The sequence below is a fragment of the Squalius cephalus genome (assembly GCF_949319135.1).
Source record: "Squalius cephalus genome assembly, chromosome: 10".
In the NCBI taxonomy this organism is placed as follows: domain Eukaryota; kingdom Metazoa; phylum Chordata; class Actinopteri; order Cypriniformes; family Leuciscidae; genus Squalius; species Squalius cephalus.
Genome location: NC_137131.1, coordinates 10,507,843 through 10,529,469, shown reverse-complemented (window position 1 = coordinate 10,529,469; position 21,627 = coordinate 10,507,843). Strand labels below are relative to the sequence as shown.

At 37.1% G+C, this 21,627-nt stretch overlaps 4 protein-coding genes across 7 annotated transcripts; 1 reads left to right on the top strand and 3 right to left on the bottom strand.

Moving 5' to 3' along the window:
• Nucleotides 1-512: 512 nt before the first annotated feature.
• LOC307166344 (sorting nexin-5) lies at nt 513-5,417 on the bottom strand. The gene is made up of 15 exons (XM_079884644.1): nt 5,326-5,417; nt 5,206-5,246; nt 4,607-4,714; nt 4,414-4,521; nt 3,764-3,833; nt 3,526-3,653; nt 2,834-2,917; nt 2,581-2,655; nt 2,454-2,484; nt 2,241-2,325; nt 2,073-2,112; nt 1,899-1,985; nt 1,315-1,404; nt 1,146-1,211; nt 513-979 (listed from the first exon to the last, which is right to left on the bottom strand). The coding sequence occupies exons 2-15, from the start codon at nt 5,206-5,208 to the stop codon at nt 836-838; spliced, it is 1,119 nt and encodes a 372-aa protein (XP_079740770.1). The 5' UTR covers nt 5,209-5,246; nt 5,326-5,417; the 3' UTR covers nt 513-835.
• On the bottom strand, nt 5,397-11,276 carry ccdc174 (coiled-coil domain containing 174). Its single transcript, XM_079884623.1, has 11 exons — nt 10,995-11,276; nt 10,710-10,814; nt 10,508-10,608; nt 10,012-10,070; nt 9,728-9,890; nt 9,531-9,626; nt 9,280-9,416; nt 9,071-9,165; nt 6,733-6,862; nt 6,456-6,605; nt 5,397-6,338 (listed from the first exon to the last, which is right to left on the bottom strand). The coding sequence occupies exons 1-11, from the start codon at nt 11,034-11,036 to the stop codon at nt 6,031-6,033; spliced, it is 1,386 nt and encodes a 461-aa protein (XP_079740749.1). The 5' UTR covers nt 11,037-11,276; the 3' UTR covers nt 5,397-6,030.
• Nucleotides 11,277-11,883: 607 nt separating this feature from the next.
• Nucleotides 11,884-13,101, top strand: ghrl (ghrelin/obestatin prepropeptide). Of its 2 annotated transcripts, none has more exons than XM_079884683.1 (5): nt 11,884-12,181; nt 12,281-12,419; nt 12,566-12,646; nt 12,725-12,833; nt 12,993-13,101. In XM_079884683.1, the coding sequence occupies exons 2-5, from the start codon at nt 12,306-12,308 to the stop codon at nt 12,998-13,000; spliced, it is 312 nt and encodes a 103-aa protein (XP_079740809.1). In that variant the 5' UTR covers nt 11,884-12,181; nt 12,281-12,305; the 3' UTR covers nt 13,001-13,101. The 2 variants fall into 2 exon arrangements, with proteins under 2 accessions (XP_079740809.1, XP_079740810.1); XM_079884684.1 differs by having other exon boundaries at nt 12,047-12,181; nt 12,305-12,419; nt 12,993-13,095.
• Nucleotides 13,102-13,259: 158 nt separating this feature from the next.
• On the bottom strand, nt 13,260-18,797 carry tatdn2 (TatD DNase domain containing 2). 3 transcript variants are annotated; one of them, XM_079884583.1, is made up of 7 exons: nt 18,692-18,797; nt 17,759-18,075; nt 17,216-17,569; nt 15,715-16,698; nt 15,497-15,624; nt 14,069-14,252; nt 13,260-13,948 (listed from the first exon to the last, which is right to left on the bottom strand). In XM_079884583.1, exons 2-7 carry the CDS (start codon nt 18,062-18,064, stop codon nt 13,808-13,810), a joined length of 2,097 nt encoding a protein of 698 aa, XP_079740709.1. In that variant the 5' UTR covers nt 18,065-18,075; nt 18,692-18,797; the 3' UTR covers nt 13,260-13,807. The 3 variants fall into 3 exon arrangements, with proteins under 3 accessions (XP_079740709.1, XP_079740710.1, XP_079740708.1); XM_079884584.1 differs by lacking the exon at nt 18,692-18,797 and adding an exon at nt 18,563-18,631 and having other exon boundaries at nt 13,738-13,948; XM_079884582.1 differs by lacking the exon at nt 18,692-18,797 and adding an exon at nt 18,471-18,543 and having other exon boundaries at nt 13,738-13,948.
• Between the last annotated feature and the right edge of the window lie 2,830 nt (nt 18,798-21,627).

Sequence of the window (21,627 nt, the reverse complement as noted above, 5' to 3'; positions counted from 1 at the left end):
GGTTTGGCCAGGGGTTACACAATGACTCTTTCTGAAGGACATCCTAGGATTTTTTATGACCACAGAGAGTCAGGACCTTGGTTTAGGATGGTGTGTTTTTGGTGTGACAATATTGTCTCTCCATCACTATACTGGGGCCCTCAGAACCACACAGACCCATCCAGGTTCAACCCTGCTTAGCTTCAGTAGGTGACAGCCGAAAGCTCCAGACTGATAGCGGCTGGCATTTAATCAAGAACTATCAAGAATCATTATTAAATGAGTTTTTAGATTTTTCTTTTCTTTTTCTTCTTGAATAAGCAGTTTGAAATATGCTGCGTGTGTGTGTCTCATATGTGTCTTCATATTGCCTGTATTTTAGTTTTACTTTTTACCTTACTATATACACATATTTGTAAAGGTTTCTTGAACCTTACTATAGTGACTTTGTATGTTACACTTTTATGGGTAGGCCTGTTTGTCTGACTTCAGTTTCTTTTTGTGCAGTATTATTAAACCATCACCTCAGAATTGACAATGTTTGCAAAGTAGAAACAGTCATGGGTTTTATTGCTTTACTGCAAGCTTACATACAGTAGGACAAAGTTCACTTCTGAATCTATAGTCTAACTTAGAGTTGTGGAACTGGAAGTTAAAGTTAGATGACTTTTCAGCGTTAAAAGCTGGAAAACATTATGTAGGCTACAATCAGATTAAAGAGGACAGTTGATTAAAAAAAAGATGAGAATAAACCAAATTTACATTGCACTTTTATCATTTCTATTTTTAGCAGTCTCATAACAGTTTTATTACATTACCAGAAATATTCTTATGATCAACCACCTGTTTGTTTCATTCATTCTGAATACATGTTTCTGCAAGCTTCGAGATGCTGAGAGTAGAGTTCGGCGCACTCCTTCGCTGTGTTGAGCTGCTGTTCACACCAGCCAATCAGGGCGTTCTTCAGCACATTCACTCGGGAGCTATGGAAGCGCTCAATCTGACACACACATTAGTCCAATAAATATACATACCCTCTATAAATGTACAATGTGCAATCAACATTTCTTTAAAATGAAGAATCAGAAGTCATGTCAGTCATGTTTCCAGTGTAACACATTTAGCAGATAATCTTCTTTGGGTTTAACATCAGTCACAGCATTTACCTCTTCTTTAGCCACAGATGAAATCTGGTTGAACTCTTTCTCAACAGCTTTTTGAAACTCTTCCATCTACAGTATTAGACACAGAAAGACTTCATCTGAATTTACCACTTCAGTGTGGACGTGTGTATATGGACAGAAAATACATAAAAGATACACATTAAAAACATACCACTTCTCTCTTATTGGCCTTGGCTTTTTCTGTACTCTTCTTAACAGTTTCCAGCTCTATCAGTTTACAGGTTCTTCTGAAGAGCATCTCCTGTTACAAGTAGAAATAGACAGCACACCAGTCTTGGGTTAGATTTCATTACATTGCATACAAACTTGCATACAACATAATATATATATGCAGTTTGAACACACCTGACTGAAATAATGTTTTGAGGCTTATGTTTAAATGAGTTTTCTAAACAAAGAGTTCCAGCCCTCAAATTTGATTGGTTGAGACTGGGAGATCAGATACAGATATACAGTCTTGACTCTAGCAGCACAAAGACTTTTTACTGTATCACTCCACTTGCCTTCATTTTCCAGACAGTCTAATAAAATAAAATAACAAAACATAAACTTATTGGTTGCCTTACTAGTTTGTAAGTTTAGTTTACTAAGTTTACAAGTTTTCTGTGGCACAGCAAAAATAGACAACGTCGCTGGTAATATTGTATCTAAAAGGTCTCTGTATTAAACATCGTATAAAAGCAATATCACACATAAAAATCAAAGTCATGCTTATAGGCATTTTATAAAACATACTTTCTCTGCCTCTTGGTAGCGAGACTCCAGGTCCAGACCCAAACCAAGAGTGGTTAGGTTGTTACTGGCAACTTTCTCAAAGTTTTGCTAAGATAAAAAAAAAAAAAAAAATTCAAATTTTAGTATTCAATATTTTTATAAAAAATAAATGAAGGAATGAGAGAGTGCACTTACCTTTACTGCCTCAATAATATCAGACAGCTTCAAACAAACCCTAAAGAAACACAACATCAGAATAAACTGATTATCCTCTCATAATAACCAACATTCACATAAACTCTCTTTATTCAGCATCCACATTAATGCAAAAACAAAAGGTCATTTTATTTAGTAAATTCTAACTTGGAGAAAGCTACAGCAGCTGCATCGTCCTGATTCACACAAAGATGAAGAGATGTGGAGAAATGTCCACAGGCCAAAGCAAGCTCTGTAAAACACACACACACACACACACACACACACACACACACACACACACACACACACACACACACAGTGATATATAAGCCTACTGTATTCCTAAATGATGTGTGAAAACTTCTTGCAGTGACTTACTTTGCTCTGTCATCACAACATCGATTAATTTCTATTAAGAGAAGAACACAATATTGCACATTGTATTATAAAATGACTAACAGTGCACTGGCTAGATAAAAACTGAAAACCAGCTTAAATAGTGTACCTCTGTGGCAACCTTTGACAATGCGGCAATATTTGTGTTTTTATTTCTCTCGTTCTGAAAGAAGTTGTCCACGTCCTGGGGATAATACATTTTACATATGATATAAATCACATTCATATATCTATAAAGTTTATATTGTCATATATCATATCATTACACAGTGCTGTGTTTGGTACAAAAGACTTTCCCAGTGGTGGATGGGATGAGCACTGCATAAATCACTCACATGAACAACAAACTTTTACACAGATACCTTATGACTTTCCTTCCTCATCTCCTCCACAGCCTGACTAAGGCGATTAAAGATTCCTTTCCTGCCTCTCTGTTTTCCAGGAGACTAGTCAAACAACACATGCAATGACAAAAGTGAGATTATCAACAATGATTTTGTCACCTTTCCCTCAAAACCGATTAATGTGATGACAGAAAAACAGCAAAATGGTCAAACAATAAAAACAGACAAAAATCTTCTCCATGCTGGGAAATTTTTAGCTGTTAGCAAAAAAAGTTAGCTGTTGTTTTCGAACCATGACAGCTAGTTTCCAGCAGCTAAAAGCTAGTCTTAACCGGTTTAGGTGGCTGAGGGAGCTGGTTGAGCTTGGTCAAGAACACAGCTGAAAAACAAACCAGATAATGCAAGCTTAAACTGGTCAGCTTTTTGGAGCATAGTAGCTGATTTGTTCCAATATGGGTGACCAGCTCAGCCAGGTCTCCACCAGCTGATAGTACAGCTAATCAACCATCTAAATGACACTTGACCAGATAATGACCAGCTACTATGTTCTAAAACACAACTACTACCTTCAGTTTTAGCTGGAAACCTCAGCAGGACACGTTAGCCTGGTTAGTTGCATTGTATTATCAATCATAGATCAGGCTGTGATGCAGAATTTGAATTAATGAAAAATCACAGTCACTTTGCGTATGTGTGTGTTTATAGTAAACCTCAGAGTTAATAAGAAAGCTGTCCAGTGCTTTGCACTTGCAGAGAGTTGGGTGTGTTGCCACCTGCTGGAGATAAAACTCCAAAGCCTTACAATAACCCTGCCAATCCTGTCCTAGAGCCAGGAATCCTGAACACATACAGAACAACAGAAAATGTGTTACATAAGAAACTAAATATCAAATCATTGGCATTGGCATCCACACACACACTGCCTGTGCATATTCAGATAATACATACCAAGTTGTTTGAGTGCTTTGGTCTGCATGTTTGACTGCAATGGAAGTGCTTTAGGGGGCAAAGGCGGAAACTGTGGGCATAAAATCATCTCATGTAAGTGTTTCCCCATTCATAGATCTTGTGGTTTTAGAGTGAAAATGAATAAGAAAATGCCTCATTCAGAGGTCCCTGGCTCAAATGTTTTATTTTGTCCATTTCTTCTCTGAAGAAAGACTAACATAAAGTAAAGTGACATGTGGATGCCAAGAATTGTAACCCATACTCAGAATTAGCATTAGATGGCACTATTAGCAAATAGTGATGAAAACCAAAATATGACATGCCATGAATAAATATTGACTGAGTAATCCACTATTTTGTAGAGGGGGATCAAAATGACAAAAATGACTTGAAAGATCCATCTTTCTAAAGTAATTTTCTCCCCCTTAATTTGACTCCAAAAAATCGTCATTTCGACCCTCCTCTACAAAATAGTTAATTACTCAATAAACATTCATTCATGGCATTTCATACTTTGGCTTTCATCACAATTAATGTTTGTCTCTCTTCAGAAAAAAATATTAACAAAATCAATAAGTTTAGCCAAGGAAGTTCAAAATTCGGTTGATTTGACACGGAATTAGCCTATAATGTTTAGAGAATTCACTCACTATAATTCCCTGAAGTCCAGGAACATTTTCCTGTGAGAAAAGACTCTGTTGAAGCCATTCAAAGTCCTCATGTGCCCGAAAAACACACACCCCTGCACTGCTGTTCAACTGAGGGGAAAAATTAAGTAATGATATTTAAGCATTTCACAAAACATGTTTAGAACAGGTTTTATGTATTTACTACACATCTTACTTTCTGGGAAGTAATGGCAAACGTCAGAACGTCTCCATCCTGAGTCAAATCAGTGATTCTGATGCTGTCCGCACTTACGCTTAGTGCTGATTCTGCACTTGAACCTTCCTAAAACACTCATTCATTTACACAGTACAAGAATTGAAATCAATGCTTGCAATCAATTGTGACTATTATAAACATTTACAGGGTTTTTATAAGCAAATATCTGTGTTGTGAAGAGATAAAATCTCTTACTACTATAGGTTCAATTCAATAACATAAACTAGTGTATTAGGCATCATGAACTAATGAACAATGCTTATCTACTTACAGTAATGCATGTTTAACAATAATTAATGACTTATGAATTAACTTGAATTAACAATGAACAAAAGCATTTTTGCAGTATAAATTCATTATATAAATAATTTTATTAAATATCTATATAATAATGTGATATTTATAAATGAACGAAGATTAATAAATGCTACAAAAATTACATTTCATGATATTTAAAGCATTCATTAGTATTAACAAATTGTCTACAAACAGCAGACGGTTGAACAGCATGTTACTACATGGTCATGTGATAATCACAACCTGAAATGGTTACTTACCATCTCACTGGAATTCAACAGGTTTCCTTCTTTGGTTTAATCTTCATAAGGGAGAAAACAGAGACATATGAGAAAGCGAAGTAAACTCTTCTCTTAATCTTCCACATAAACCCTTTTTACCTTTGTCTTTGTCACTTCTACTTTATTTCCCTTCCTCTCTCTCTCTCTCTCCAGTTGATACAAAATGCTCACACGCACATTCTTGCGGAGACAGGATATCCTTCAGATCAAAGGTCACTATGGTCCTGCGATTTGGTTGTATGTGAAATTTTATCCAATATATAGTTTTTTTGTGTGGAACACATTCAAACTAAGTAACTTGTAAAGCACACTCATTACAGGCTACTGAGTAACTAAGCACAGTTACACTGGGCAAAGTTTATGAGTTGCACATGACTGCAGTGTTCATAGCATGCATAAAAACATAAGTAAAAGATGTGACAAACACAAAGTAGAATGACACTTCGCAATCATTAGATGAAGAGAACAGTAGCTTTGGTTTAAATCAATGTTTTTGATTGAAAAAAATAATTTTATAGACAAAAGTTACTTATATTCTTATTTACATTTACAACCTGGTGAAAGAATTGATGGCAAAATGAATTATGGTTAAAGCGGTTGACACTGGGACTATAGAAAGATAGAGATGAAATAAAAGATGCACAAAGATCATACAAAAATCTGGTCATTCTTTATTCTAATTTTGCAAATTAGTTACATTTTACATAAAATCTAACTGTCCCTTCAGCTTAAGACTGACATAATGCACCAGGCTTGATGGAGCCTGCCATTTCCTATAGTTTCCCAAACGATTTTCTGACTTGTTCACGTAGAGTGTTTGTAGTACGATAACAGGTCATCCAGACTCTGTGTTTGAGCAGTCTGTGGTTGAGAAGGTTGTGCATATGTGGGCATGTCAGAAGGATGACTAGGGGTAGATATGTTCTCTGTGTTTCTTTCGGTGGCCCTTTGGGATTCAGACCACTTGAAGGCAGGTTTTCCTTTAGCCTGCCCTTTGTCTGTTGCTCTGCTGTGATTGGCCCATCTGTCATCTGCGAAATAAGCAGAGGGAGGAGCAAAATCGGAGTCTCGCTCCTCTCGACGAAGACTGGTCCACTGACCCCAGGAGAACTCTGGAAAAGGAAATACATGTTTAAGTTGCATTTACTTCAAAACAGCAAATGTAAACACTGGAGCAAATGAAAAGGAAGGAAGGGATGTGCGGTGCATTTATGTGTCAGGTCATGTACCTTTGCCTCTGTCCCACTCTCTTACGTATGGAACGCCAGGTTTGGTGTCTTTTCTTTCCTGAATCTCCACCTCCACTTTCGGCACTGTTGCAGGGGCTGGAGGTCCAACTTCTTCATCTTCAGCATTCTCAGCATTCTCAGCGGCAGGAGCTACAAGGGAACATCACACATGATCCAAAAACATCCTCACATCCTTCAGAAATAACCACCAACATAAAGATACACGTTTAATATGCTTCAAAGCATATAAAGACTTGTTAAATATTCAGCAACACACCATCTTCTTCATCCCCTGGCTCCAGCTTGCTTTTCTTTATCTTTCTCATCCTCACTTTAGCGAGTCGAGCTTCAAGAAGGGATTTCCGCTTATCCTTCAGTTGCTCGCGTTTGCTGCGCTGTTCTGTGGTCTGCAGAGAAAAAAAAGAATTGTAAACCGAAAGAAATTTTTTTTTTTACAAAAAATGTACAAATTGTAATAATTTACAATGCAGCCAATAGTAGAGATGTTGAAGAAGACATTTCAATAACAGCCAATAGTAGAGAAGCTGAGGAAGGAAGACTGTTTCAATCGTGGCCAATAGTATAGAAGCTAAGCACACCGTTTAAAAATATAGCGTTAATCTTTAATAACAATAAAAATATAAATCACAATTTTTAAAATATATCTCAATTAACTGTCTTTCATATTATCAATTATATATTATTGTGATGCCTATATTCACTTGTATTTAAATGTAAAATTTAAATTACTGTTTTAGTTTTTAGTGATTTACCTTAATTTATATAGACAAAATGGTATAGAATGGTATAGTAATATTAGCCATTTTTAATGGTCAATAATAATAATAATAATAATAATATGGGTCACAATAAGCATCAGTCAGAATTTTCATATGAGTGCACCTCAAGTCTCAATGCATTTTGGAAGTGCTTTCTCAGCAAAAATATACATGTGATACTGCTTAATTTAGAGCTAAAACAAAGTGTCTTAAGGCGGGCGTACACGGTGCGAATTCGGACACTCGGGAGGTTGTGAGATATTGCACACGTTACGAGTCAGTTAACCTGATAATCGCGTCAAAGCAGTGGGTACACGACATGACTGTCCTGCACGAATTTTATCCCGAGCCGGTCGGCAATCACGTGAGCTTTCGCGTTAAGCACAGAGACCGGAGTTTTCAATGCTGCAGGCAGCTTTAGCTTCAGATTGAAAAATGACAAATGTGTGTGCAAATGATTTGTTGAAAAGCAGAGAACAGTAGCCATTCCTTTCAACATAAATAACTTGAGAGGGAGAGGGAGTTGTCTGTCTGTCTGTGTGTGTGTGTGTGTGTGTGTGTGTGTGTGTGTGTGTGTGTGTGTGTGTGTGTGTGTGTGTGTGTGTGTGTGAGAGAGAGAGACAGTGTATGCGCACGCTGTATGGTTGCAGCCACTGAACTATAGCCTCATCGATCTAGCCTGTGACATGGTTGTGTATGATTTGGCAATGGGGACAGCCTATACGCTGGGGAAAATCGGGCAGACTCCCCGAATCTTTTAAACATGTTTAAAAATTATCGTGAGTTCAGGTTGTTTGTAACATTATGGAAGCTTGTTTCCGCCACAGAATAAAACATTTTAAGAGATAATTGTGACTTTTTATCTCACAATTGCGAGTTTACATCTCGCAATTCTGACTTTATTTCTCAGAATTTCGAGATATAAAGTCAGAATTGCGTGAAATAAAGTCGCAATTGCGTGTTATAAAGTCAGAATTGCGAGATATAAAGTCAGAATTGCGTGAAATAAAGTCGCAATTGCGTCTTATAAAGTCAGAATTCTGACTTTTTTTCTCGCAATTACGACTTTATATCACGCAATTCTGACTTTATAATACGCAATTGGGAGATATAAAGTCAGAATTGCATGATATAAAGTCGCAATTGCGTGTTATAAAGTCAGAATTGTGAGATAAACTATTCTGAGGTAAAAAAAAAAAAAAAAAAAAAAAGTGTCTTTTTTTTCCCCTTAGAATTGGACTTTATATCTCACAATTGTGAGTTTATATCTCACAATTCTGAGAAAATATGTCAGAATTGCGAGATATAAACTCACAATTGCGTGTTATAAAGTCAGAATTGCGTGATATAAAGTCGCAATTGCGAGAAAAAAGTCAGAATTCTGACTTTATAACACGCAATTGCGACTTTATATCTCGCAATTCTGACTTTATAACACGCATTTCTGACTTTGTATCTCGCAATTCTGAGAAATAAAGTCAGAATTGCGAAATGTAAACTCGCAATTGTGAGATAAAAAGTCGCAATTATCATTTAAATTTTTTTATTTTGTGGCGGAAACAAGCTTCCATATAACATGCTCGCTCGGCTCGTAATTCCTCTCACATGTTGCGAGCCGCGACCATCAACGATTTTCAGGCGATTTCTCCCAAGTGAAAAAAAATCATCTGCGAGACCGCAAAAATCGTCCAGTGTACGCCCGCCTTTAGAAGGCGACATCATGCTGCCGATCTTTTGGAACAGTCTTTGCTTCGTATGCACACTTACAATGCTGTCTAGGTAGGTAGCTCATTCTGCTTAGAAAAAGAGTTTGTGACATTTAATTGTTGTTCTGACCTGATCTCTCAGCATGTCTAGAGTTTCTCTCTGTTTTCTACGTCGGTCCTCATCCTGGGCAAAAGCAAAATACCCAACACCCAGCTCTCTGGCCTCTGAAACGGACACAAAACACTCATGTCAGACACTCTCAAAGCAGCACTACTTAGAGGCATTTTCTACACATTAGACAGGATTCGGTGTGTCTAGAGATCACTCCTCTCCATCACCTTGCTCTCTGATATTTTCATAGTGAATGGGTCCAACAGGTCTCTTCATCTGCTCCTCTTCCTCTTTCTCCCACTGCTCTCTCTGCATTTCTCTCCTCATGTCATCAGATAACAGCGTTCTGTCAGCGCCAGTCACCCTGTGCATAATAATAGATATATATTGAGTACAACCAATGGCAATTGGTTAGATTGGTTAACGAAAAACAATTGGTTAACGAAAAACAAAGCAAAGGTAAGAACAATAAACGTACCTCTTGTTCTGGAGATCTTGGTCCATTTTCTGAAAACCAGGTAGGTCTTTCCTCAAACATCTTCGAGAACGTCCTAATGCATCAACATAGTCCACCCTGTAAGAGAGAGAGAGAAAGCAAGCAAGAAAACCCATAGTTGAGTTCAAATCACATTGCCTCGTAATCAGGTTCAAAATATAGTTATAAACACACCGTACCATTCTTCATTTGCATTCTGTGGGTCTGGAACAGGGACGTTCACATCAGAGTCCTCTCCATCTCGGTACCCTGCTTCATCTGCAGTGCATGTCTGTGGTTCATTCCTCTGGTTGATGATCTTCTGGGTGAAGTCCACCAGAAAAAGACTTTCAGTCTCCTCGTCTAAATATAAAAAGAAATTGTCAACTTCAATATCAGTTCATTTACAAAAAACCCAAAGCAGTGTAAAAAATGTATTCAAGAAGTGAAATGTTTGAATTTGGGATGGTCAACAAGCATATACCTGGGAAATCTCCTTTTGTCATCTGTTCATAAAGACGTGCCTTTTCCTCCAATTTTCGCCTGCATAAGACAAAAATGCATCAGGGGAGCATTACTATAATTGTATTCCAAAATCTAAACAATGAAGGTGATTTAGAGTACTATTAGAAGGATCTAAAACATGACTTTTTTTTTTACATCATTATATTGTAAAAAATATCCTACAGTCATTACAATATATCAGCATTTGAAACAGGGTGTATGGTTTCAGATTATTATATAATATCAATAAAAAAACAAAGTAAAAATAAAGTGTCAACTGCAAACACAGAAGATCTTTTCATGGAACAAATTTTTGGAAATCAATTGGTTTGTTATATACTGACATTCATTCAACTACTGTCTATATACTTTTTGAGCCACTCTGTGCCTAGTGAAGCAGGCAAAAGAAATGAATTGATGAAGAGGATATAAAGAATCAGAATAATGTAGTACTGGACTATGTATAGCCTATTCACCTGGATTTGTCCAGTGTGTTTTCTTCCTCAACAGTTTGCTGAACGTCCCTCTGCGCTCGTACATTGACACCTTCATTTTGTTTAGTCCAGATATTGGGCTTCTGTGAGCACATAAACACACACAATTACAATTACAATTACAACAGGCGTGTATAATGGTTGAATGATCACATCTAGTAGTTATGAACTGCCCGTGTCTTACTTTTATTTTTGTCTTGGACTTCTGTGCAGCTCCAGCATCTTGACCAAGTCTGTCGTGCTTAAATTTCTCCTGCTTCCGATATAATTCCGCTTTCAAATCAACCAGCTGAAATGTATATTGAAAAGTATACGTTAGCCAAGAGATTTTAGGATTTTAAAAAGAGGTAACGTTACACAATGCAAGTCTACTGTCAGCTCTGATGCTAAGCTAACTATAACACACAAACAAAACTAAAATTGTGAAAAGTGTCTTGTTCAAAAAAGAGATAAGATACAAATTATTCACCGATGAGGCTGTAACATTGTATGGTTTCTTCTTTTTATCCATGTTATCTGTAGCTGATTAGGTGATATGGTAGGCAAGCACTGACATTCAGAGAGCAAAACAGTATCCAAAAACAATGCTGAAAAGAAGAAATGTAGCCTGCCATCTGCCGTCTGGGAGGTCAAACTACAACAATATTTTAAATTGAAACCAGTTTTTCATTTCTATGGCGTAAATCAAACATGTTTCTACCATGTCAAATGTCCAAAATATGGCGTTACGCAACGAAATGTCCAAAAAAGCAACCGGACAAAGCTGGGAACGCTGGATTTAGCGAGTTTAAGATGGTCAAGCTGGTGTTCAGCTGGTTTTAGCTGGTTAGTTGGTCTCCCAGCCTGACCAGCTAAGTCCAACCTGACCTTCTAAAGAAGTGACCAAAACCCCTTTAAAACCAGCCTGTTAAGCCTGTGACTGAAGACCAGATAAGATAAGCCAAGCAGTTTAGGCTGGTTTTAGCTGTTTTTTGTGTGTGAAAAATATGAAAACCATAAGGTTCAGCCAAGTTCTATCTATTTATTAGTGCTGTTCTCTACTATACACCCCTCACACACACACACACACACACACACAATTGTAAAGTAATGGCCCATAAACTGATATTCTCCATAAAAATGGCACTTTATGCTACATTATTATTATTGATAAAAAGAAAATGGATTGTATTCAGAACCATAAAAATAAGTGTAAAATAATTGTTTTAATTGCCATAAAAACAGTACATGCATATCAGTTATGGATAGGATCATGTTGTTGGAAGAATATGCTGCCAACCATGTACAAGGGTGAGTCCACTTAAAAGTGTGTGTTCGTACCAGATATTTGCTCCGGTTACAGATGAATTGCCAGGTCTGTAAATTAAACCTGCTAAGGCAATAGTTCAGTGGTCTAGTAACACATATATCTATTGACACAGCAGCCACATCACCATATTACTTTATTTGTCATCATCTCTTATCATATTCATATCACCTTAAGGTAAATCTCTGTCACACATTCACATACAGTAACAATCAGGGATTTTCAGTTCTGTTTGTTTTCACAGTTTCATTTGTAGATTTTAATGCTAATTGTTAACCAAAGGCTATTATAAAAGTGAGAAGCAGATCTTTGTGTGCAGACCTACTGAAGCAGTTTGATCATTACAAAAGGTGGGATTGAATGATTTTTTTACTATTTCTGCACACTCAGTTTATATAAAATGATTTTACTTTTAAAGTGCAGTCGTTAAGATTGTTGTCATTAAACAGAACTAAACCGGGTGACTTTCCCAGGATGCCTCTGCGCAGTCGTGCCAGCCACATGTTCCTGCTCTTATGTGCTCTTTCCTTATGTGTCGAATCTGTAAGAGGCGGCACCAGCTTCCTCAGTCCTGATCAGAAACCACAGGTGAGCATATGTCTAGCGGATGTGTCTGAGTTTGTTTGGAGTTAACCAATTTTAGGAACTCAATTTAAAAAATAAATTTGGTCAAGATCACATCAATTCATACTCGAAGTCTGGCATCAGATATATTGTGTGTGTCCCATTTCAAGGGTCGAAGGCCACCACGGGTGGGCAGAAGAGATGCTGCTGAGTCAGAGATCCCAGTGATTAAAGAGGATGATCAGTTTATGGTAAAACCAGCAAGTGCACATTTAAATATTTCAATGAGTTACAACTGTAGTCATACTTTGTTCTCACTACCTGTTTAGATGAGTGCTCCATTCCAACTGTCCGTGTCTCTGAGTGAAGCAGAATATGAGAAATACGGTCCTGTGCTGCAGAAGGTTCTTGTGAATCTTCTTAGTGATTCTCCATTTGGTGAGCTAAACAGATCCAAACAAATGGAAAATTTCTCAGAAAAAGTCCCAGATTTAACTAAAAGTGCTTTCTGACAGAAAATTCAAGACACCGTTGTATTTGAATAGTTTTAGTGTTCTTCAGACTAACACGCTAAATGTATGTTCTCATTTGTTTCAGAATTCTGACAAGATCTACCAATCCTACAAAAATCAACTCCTAAATCATAAAAATAATTTACAGTTTAAATCAATTTCTAACACATTGATTTGACAAAATAAAGGATGACAAAGAAATAACTTTCTGCCTCTAGTTTCTATTTTCTTTGCTCACTCTCATGCGTTTCAAGGTCATGTTTGTGTTACAGATGAAACTAAACCTTTAATGGAGTCACAAAAGGAAAAGCAGCCTTGTCTTTCTCAAAAAATTAATTTCATAAACCCATTCATGTTGCATATACATTTATTTAAACAAAAGTTACATTTATATAAAACCAACAACTTGGTAAAAAGCTATTTGTTGTGGTTTTTCACAATCTGTTTCACATTTTCTTTTTACATAAACTTTCATGTGAAAATGACTGGTTTCTAATATAAGGGAAGACACAAGATGGCATTTTATGTCACTTATGTCTCAAAAGCATACATAACTTGTAAGCATGTATGCAAACACACGGCCAAAGAAACCTGAGAACAGAGAACCATGTTAAAACACAAAACTGAAGAGATATTAAAATGTATCATTGCTAACGGTTTTAACAGATGTGAAATTCCCTATAACACGGTAAGAAACTTAAGTAGCAATGCTCATACACTTACTAACACACACTATAGTACATTGGAATATCAATTCTTGAAGACATTGTTATGTAAACACAAGAAAAAGGTTTAAAAAAAAGAAAAGAAAATGCCAAAGATGGAAGACTAAACTGCTAGCAGGACTAAGATTTTGAAGGACTCCAGTTGATAAAATAAGTAGTTTAACAGCGTTTCCAATCACAGTCCGTATATGTGTCTAGTGTTCTGCCGTACTGTTTGCAGTACTGTGGTTAGCTGCTCTCCTTTCAGCACACTAATCTCACGCAGTGTGTGTATGCCCATACCAGGGTGAGCAAACCTGCATACGGACTTGGGCACCTACAGAAAGAGGAAGAGAGGTGAATGTATGTGTATTTTAAAGAATGACAAATTAGACAAGTAATGCACATATGTGTTAGTGGAATCAAACAATGTGTGCTTAGTAACTAGCACTGATACCTGTCTGGGTAGGAAATATGGTGCATCGGTCTCCAGTAGGATTCTGTCGAGTGGGATTTTTTTCACAGCTTCTCGAACCTCCAAAGCGCGTTGGTACGTCACCAGTCCAGTGAAACCCACACACAGGTTAGGGAATTCACTTAGGAACGGCTCAATCACAGAGTAGCTGTTGGTGAAACAGTGTCTAGCAAACATATGAACACAGGTTAGTAGACTATAAACTCTGACCAGTGCTGCCAACTATTTTCAATGGAAAGTAGCAAAATCCTGCTCAAAAAGTTTGTTGCATATACATATACAGATAATGACGTAATGCGGTTTCTCTCCTAATCCATGTTCACATACTGCATTTTAATATAATATATAGCCAAATGCATAGATATGTGTATGTAGATGCAACATTCGACCACTCCAGGCATGTTGGCGCGCCCGCCATCTTGGAACAGTCAGCGTGATGTCTCTCACAGTGAGAATCAATGATGACGCAAAATTGCGCAGCTTCTGGTTGTGAAACCGCTGAGATTTAAATTCCAGAAGAAATGGGATAACCTTTCACAGGCGAGAATGTTGGTTTGTGTTTTTATATGTATTAACTCAATATTACATAACACGTCTTGTTAGCTGATGCCTTCGTCTTGTTGTATTGTTAGTTTAGCAAAATCATCTGCTGAAGTCTATTGCAGATTTAGATATTCATACGTCTAAGTACATTTGCAGACGGTCAGTCAACTTGCTCTCGAGTGTTCACGGACCAGTGTTTTGACCGTTCCAATAAGACTGACGGCTTACGTATAGCGGCCCATAGAAACAGCCGCTAATGAGGCATATATGTTTATATATCTATGGCCGAATGTCCAATAAAGCCGTTCTCATTTACATACTTTTTATCAATGGAAAGCAACTAAATGTTAACCAGCAGTCAAAAATAAAACAAAATAAATAATAATTTGCTAGATTTGTTGCTACTCAGTTTTTCTTTGTAGAAAACGGCACTAAATTGGCAACACTGACTAACTAGTATTAGTGTAGGCATTTTATGCAGTAGGGTGAATCTCAATAAAATGTAATTTCACTTAAAAAAATAAGATATTCTATTTTATAAATGATAAACTTATCTAAATAATATAAGAGAAAAAAAGAAAGCAGAAAAAAATATATAGATTCTACGATCCTGTATGGACACTGGACAGAATGATTTAAAAATAGGAAAAAAACAAATATTGTAAATATTTTAATAATACATACATCAAATAAATATTAATGCTCCTTAAAACATGCTTCATTGTTTAATTCCAAATACAACTTATTACTTTAGTTTAATGTTAGAGTGAAATATGAGCCATGAGTTTTTATTTAAATGAGATTACTTATTATTTCTAAGAACGAACATGAAAAACTGGCCCGAGTGTTTGATTTATGAGAACTGACCTGTGTATTTTGTAATCCCGGGGGACACACCTCTTCATAATTTTCAGCAAATCATCATCGGCATCACGGCAATGTATGACTAGAGGCTTCCTGAGAGTGACGGCCAACTCCAACTGTCGTTCAAACACCTTGACAGGAAAAAGACAGAAATTATGTTCTTTTGACTCTCTCAAATACATGCTTAAAACATTTGGAGGTAATCATCCAGTCTGTCATACCTCTTTCTGTTTCCTTGAGTCTGTGGAATTCTTGTGCGAGTAATCCAAACCGATCTCTCCAAACGCTATGGCCTTAGGGTGTCGCATAGCACGCAAGATGCTTTGCTCATGAGTGTGGTTATACTCTTTGGCAAAATGTGGGTGGCAACCAAATGCACCCCACACTTTCTCCTCTGCCAGTAGCCCCTCCCAGATGGCCTCTCTCTCTGTGATTCGTGGGTTGCAGAAATCTGCGATGCAGCCCCTAAACTCCAAAGGGAAACTACTTGCATACTCGCGCTGAAACCTTTGAAAGCTTCCCTGGAAACCCAACTTCCCATAGAGCATGTCAAGGTGACAGTGCGTGTCAATAAATCCTGCAGAATCTGCATTTGAGTAGGTAAAATCTGACAACCAAAGAGGCTCCGAGCCAACCGACATCCTGCGGGTGTCACTGTCAGCAGTGAGAAGCATCCGTGAGGATGAGTAATTTGATTCCGAAGTCCTGCGTGTAGTATGAGGAGAGCAATCCCATCTTTCAGGTGTGAAGGGGGCGTAGGTGATGCTTCTGAGCTCGGGAAAAGGATCGGCCAGTGTAGAGCTGCTGCTGATGGACTGCTGTAATTTGAGGGTCCGCTTAACTGACATACAGCATGAATAGTTATTGGGGGTTGCGAGGTCAGAGGTTGTAGTTTGAGGCGGACGATCCGACCACAGCTCCACATCCCTGGCTGGGATGGTTGGGGTAGTGTCAGCCCCTTGAGATTCTAATTTCCAAAGGGCTTGTGAGAATGTTGAAGGCTTTAAATCTGCTGGTGATGAGGAGTAAAGGTTGAGTTCCAATGGTGGAGGAGCGTCACTGAAGTCCACAAGCTCACAATCCCTTTCAACCTTTGTTTGTTGCCCCTTCGGCTCAAAGGACTCATCCTGCGAGAAAACCTCAACCTGCTCCGAGTCCTCAACATCCGACCAATCCGGCGATTCTGGCCGCTTTAGGATCACACTCTGTGCATAGAGACAAAGTCAGTATCAATTCTTTTAAAAGACATTTAAAATAGTGCAGAATAAACATTCTTTATATAGGATTGTGTGTGTATATATATATATATATATATATATATACACACACACACACACACATACATACATACATATATATATATGTGTGTGTGTTTGAAAGTCTCTCATGCTCAACAGGGTAGCATTTATTTTATTAATACAGTAAAAACAGTAATATTGGGAAATATTATTACAATTAAAAATTGCTGTTTTCTGGTTTGCTTTATTTTTTTTTAAATGTAATAATTCCTGTGATGCAAAGCTGAATTTTCAGGATCATAACTTCAGTCTTTAATGTCACATGTTTCTTCAGAAATAAATCTAATATGCTGATTTGGTACTTAATCATCAATATTCAATTTTCTTGCAACAATGTAAAAGTGTTTACTGGCACTTGTGATCAATTCTTGCTGAACATAATAATTCATTTATTTCCCCCCAAAAAAGTAGTAGTATCCATTACCCTGGTGTCCAGCTTTACTACTTCCCCTTCATCTTCTGTGTCAATGATCTCCAGCGGGGGAGGCCCATCATCCTTAGTCGTGAGCAGAGAAAGTGGTTCATTCTTCTCACTGAATGAGCAGCAATCAAGGTCAGAGCAGCTTTCCTCCTCCTCTGCCTTCACAGCTTTGTCTGGGGTTTTCTTCGCAAATAGAATTTTAGGCCCACCAAATGATGACTTTTTGTCTGCATTCCCCACTGCATCATTCAGCGCCTTGAGATAAATGATTTTCCGTCCATCCTCTGGACTCCTGTGTTTTTTCCCAGCAGAGGGAGGTGAAGGCTCAACAGAGGATTGTTGCCCTGTAACCGTGTCCTAAATGCCACACAAAAAAACACAAATCATGGAAATCCTCTCAAATACATGCAATTTTTAAATACACACTTCTACTACTAAGTTACATAAAACCACTATAAAAAAAAAAAAAAAATTATATATATATATATATATATATATATATATTGACTGGGGAAACTGAACAAAAAAATCTTTATTGTTACTCACCTCACCAGGACTGTTTTTTTTCCGGAGTGCTCGGTGGGGTCCAGTCAATTTTAAACGTGATTTCGGTGTACTTCGTGAAGAGTGCTTTGGAGTGGTAAGATGGATATTTTCCACGTCGCCAAGTCCAGCTGACCCAGTAGATGTGTTCAGACCAGGAGAGCCAGCCTCGCTCATACCACTATCCTGACCATCTCCATCCCAGCATGTGGGCAGTGCCACACCCACACTGTTCTTCATGAGCTTTCTGGGAGAGCTCAGCACCTTATTCAGCCATGTCAATTTCACCTTTTCCCTTTTGCGGTTCATCGTACTAGGATCTTGAGAAAGAAAGAAAATGTATACGTGGGTCAAAAATCAGAACCACAAACAGATGCAGCTGTTTCTAAGCCAATTTTGAGATGGGTTCACTTCCAGGCTCTTTGAAAAACTGAAAACAAACAAAACACTGTAAATTCAAAGTGGAGATGCAGTCCAGCAACCAGATGCAGTTACAAGTACATTTGAGACTCACTTAAGTAAAAGGGAGTTATATTTACTCCCTTAATTAATTAATTAATATATCATTTTAATTCAATATATAAACGTATCTTTAAAAACGCATTGGTCAGCAGACAGGCATTTTTCTGTAGGTTAGCTAAAAGGTTAGAAACACATCGACGGCTCTTTTATACTATCTATTTATTTCTACACATTATTAAATAAAAGCACAAACCTGTGTACACTGTAAAACGCGGTAACATGTTTATTTACAAAGCTCTTAGTTAACTACAGATGCTAGTAATTAGCAGAAACCTCATGCCTGACCTAAAACTGTGACCCCAAACGTCAGTGCACATAACGGCGATCACAAGAACGGTAAACAGTCTGAAAGTGTGTAATAGTCTTGATTAAACCCGATTATGTCAAAGCAACAGCAAAGTTAATCTCACAAACCTTAAGGCCTATGCGGATGAAAGTTCAGGTGGATCACGTGCGTAAGTAATTAGCGGCGATGCGTTCACTGCTCACTGCTGTCAACGGTCCTCACCGTACTGGACCCTGGATAGCATGGGTGGTGAACGCTTAGTTTGAGACACACCAAGTATGGAGTGTGCACATTCCTCCATTTCAAGCATGTGACTTTGAAGGAATATGAAAATCAACATTTAATTTGACCTACAGAATTAAGTTAAAATGCAATATCACTTGTAATTGTATAGAAACGCTAGAGGTAGTATATCGCAGGGTGGGTTTATTTCTGAAAAGCAATTTTCTGTAAGGTGGATACAGGAATTACAAAAAGTCACATAAAAAAATAACAAAACAAAAAATAACAAAACAAAAAAAAGCCGTTGAACATTTCTGACGTTATTGCCCACAATGCCCAGAAGAAGAAAAAAGATGCAGTTCGAGGAAAACACGTTGATCTTCGTGGCAACACGCCCCAGATCTGCCGAGGAACAAAATGGGGTAAGTTGTTAAAGTGCTTTTCATCTAAAATGTATAAAAAATAAATAAATAAAAAATCAGTTCAAAAGCGATAAAACACAAACAGTTCATATAAATATACAGGAACATCAAACCATTGTTTTGGCCAACAAATATTGTAATTAATAAATTGTATAAACTTTTTATTTTTACATTTACGCATTTTACATTCTTATCAATTATTGCTTTCCCTGGGAATTGAACCCATGACCTTGGCAAGCGCCAACTCTAATGTTTGAGCCAGAGCCATAGAGAGTTATGAATTTCTCTCTATGGCTCGAGCTACAGGAAAACATGTGACAACTTGCTCCTTCCAACCTGACAGAGTTAACTATATAAAACAAAATCCTTGAAATGAGAACAGATCACAATTTTGGTTAAAATCTACTATCGTTAAATAATTAACACCTACCTTAATGCATCATGCCTCATTTGCAATTTTATAATTTTAGTTCGAAAGATGCATCAGAAAATGTATTGTAATTTAAGTTGGGTTTGAAGTAGATGTTTAAAAGCAAGCAAAACCACTTTTAGAGAAAACTACTATATACACACAGTGCCTAACAATTTATTAGATAGGCCTGACCATCTAATGTAAGGTTTGTGTCACAGCTGTCCTAAACTAACAGTATTGGCTATTACCAAAATATTTTTATATGCTTCTGTAATGGTTAATCCACCATTATGTGTAAGCTCTTTAGTCAAAGTTAGCCAAGTCAAAGTCCGGACTTAAATCCTATTGAACAAATTTGGAAAGATAGATCGCACAAAAGTTTCATCAAAAGCAAGCCTTTGGGAACAACTAGAAACTATTTGGAAGTCAATAACAGAGACTGTGAAAAAGTACTGTACATAAAAACAATGCCAGCAAGAATGGAAGGTGCTATCAAGGCCAAACGATGCCATAGAAAATATTGTTTATCATGTGTGAATAAAGACTATTTAGCTGTTTCAGTTTGCTATTTGCCTAATGACAAAAAAAGAAAGAAAAGTTTTAAACAAGTTTTGGATAGATTCTGGGGTGGATTTTTAATAGATAAAATAGTAAACTGTATATTAAACTAACCATGTTTCTAACATCTAACGTTATTTCTCTTTTTAGGCCTAACATGATAACACTTTGAAACATAATGTACTAAAACGTTCTGTCCTGTGTTTTTGAATGTTGTATGTTGTGTTGCCATACCCCTCTGACTTTGTTGTATGAGTGTAAAAATAACATATATGGGAATTGAAACTTTGAACTTGTGATTAACAATGAAGTAATCATTAAAACAAAGTTTGCTTTACCTAGTAACAGAAGGGTTTGCGTTTGCATATGAAGAACCAATCAAATTCATATCATTTTGTACCTCCCTATTCTATAAAAACGGTTGTATTCGTGTTAGCTGGTGGGATTCTCAATGGAATTTGTCTGAGATCCTCCGGCCTTGCTTCTTCTTGGGAGAGATTCGCTGAGAACTGCTCGAGAGATCCTCCGGCCGTGATTAAAGCATTTAAAGGACATTTGCTGAAGTCTGTTTGTCGATTATTCCTGCGCAGGAAGAAAGCTAGTTAGGGCAGGAAGCAAGTTAATTAGGTAGACTATTTATTAAACGTCGATTGGAGACGTTAGGGGACGTCGATTGGAGACGACCCAGGGAACGTCGATTGGAGACGACACAGTTAGTTAGGTTTAGGGAAAAATCTACGTCAATTTGGCAGGCCAGATCCAGGAGTCCTCGGAATCTCTCTGTAGAAATGAAACTTGCTTTTTGTTTGAATAAGACTTTAATTCTGATTGAATATAATGAAAGATAAAGAGAGAAATGAGAAATGTTGAAATAAGGTCAACAAATTTAAAAAATGCATAAATTGTTAAAATTATAAATCATAATAATAGGAATATGCACTCTGTGATAATTAGGTAATTTTGAGTCATAAAGAAACTTTTATGAGTTAGACTTTGATTTATTAATGTATATGAGATATATAAAACCGAGCAATAGCCTAGGTGCTCTAAAGTGATGAATAATAAGATATTAACTGCACGTGTTTAAATATTATACTTTCTATCTGAAGATGTCTAGAATTTGTATCCCGTTATCCCTTGTGGGAGACAGTGTAAAAAAAAAAAAACCTGATCCATTGCAGAGATTCTAAGATTTTGGTTTATGTTAACTAAGATAATTTTTGTGCATAGTATGAAAATGAGATTGTGTGACCAATTTAAAATAGAAATTGTGATTTGAACAAGCACATAACAGACATCTTAGAGCCACCCTCCAAAAGAGGAAGTTGACACTTCTGAGAGGGGTCAGCATGGGGAGACTGATTCAGTGCAAAGGTGACAATTCACTTGAGACTTTTCCTAAAGACAATTTTGCCATGCATTATGCAATTTTGTGGCAGAATGGATCAAA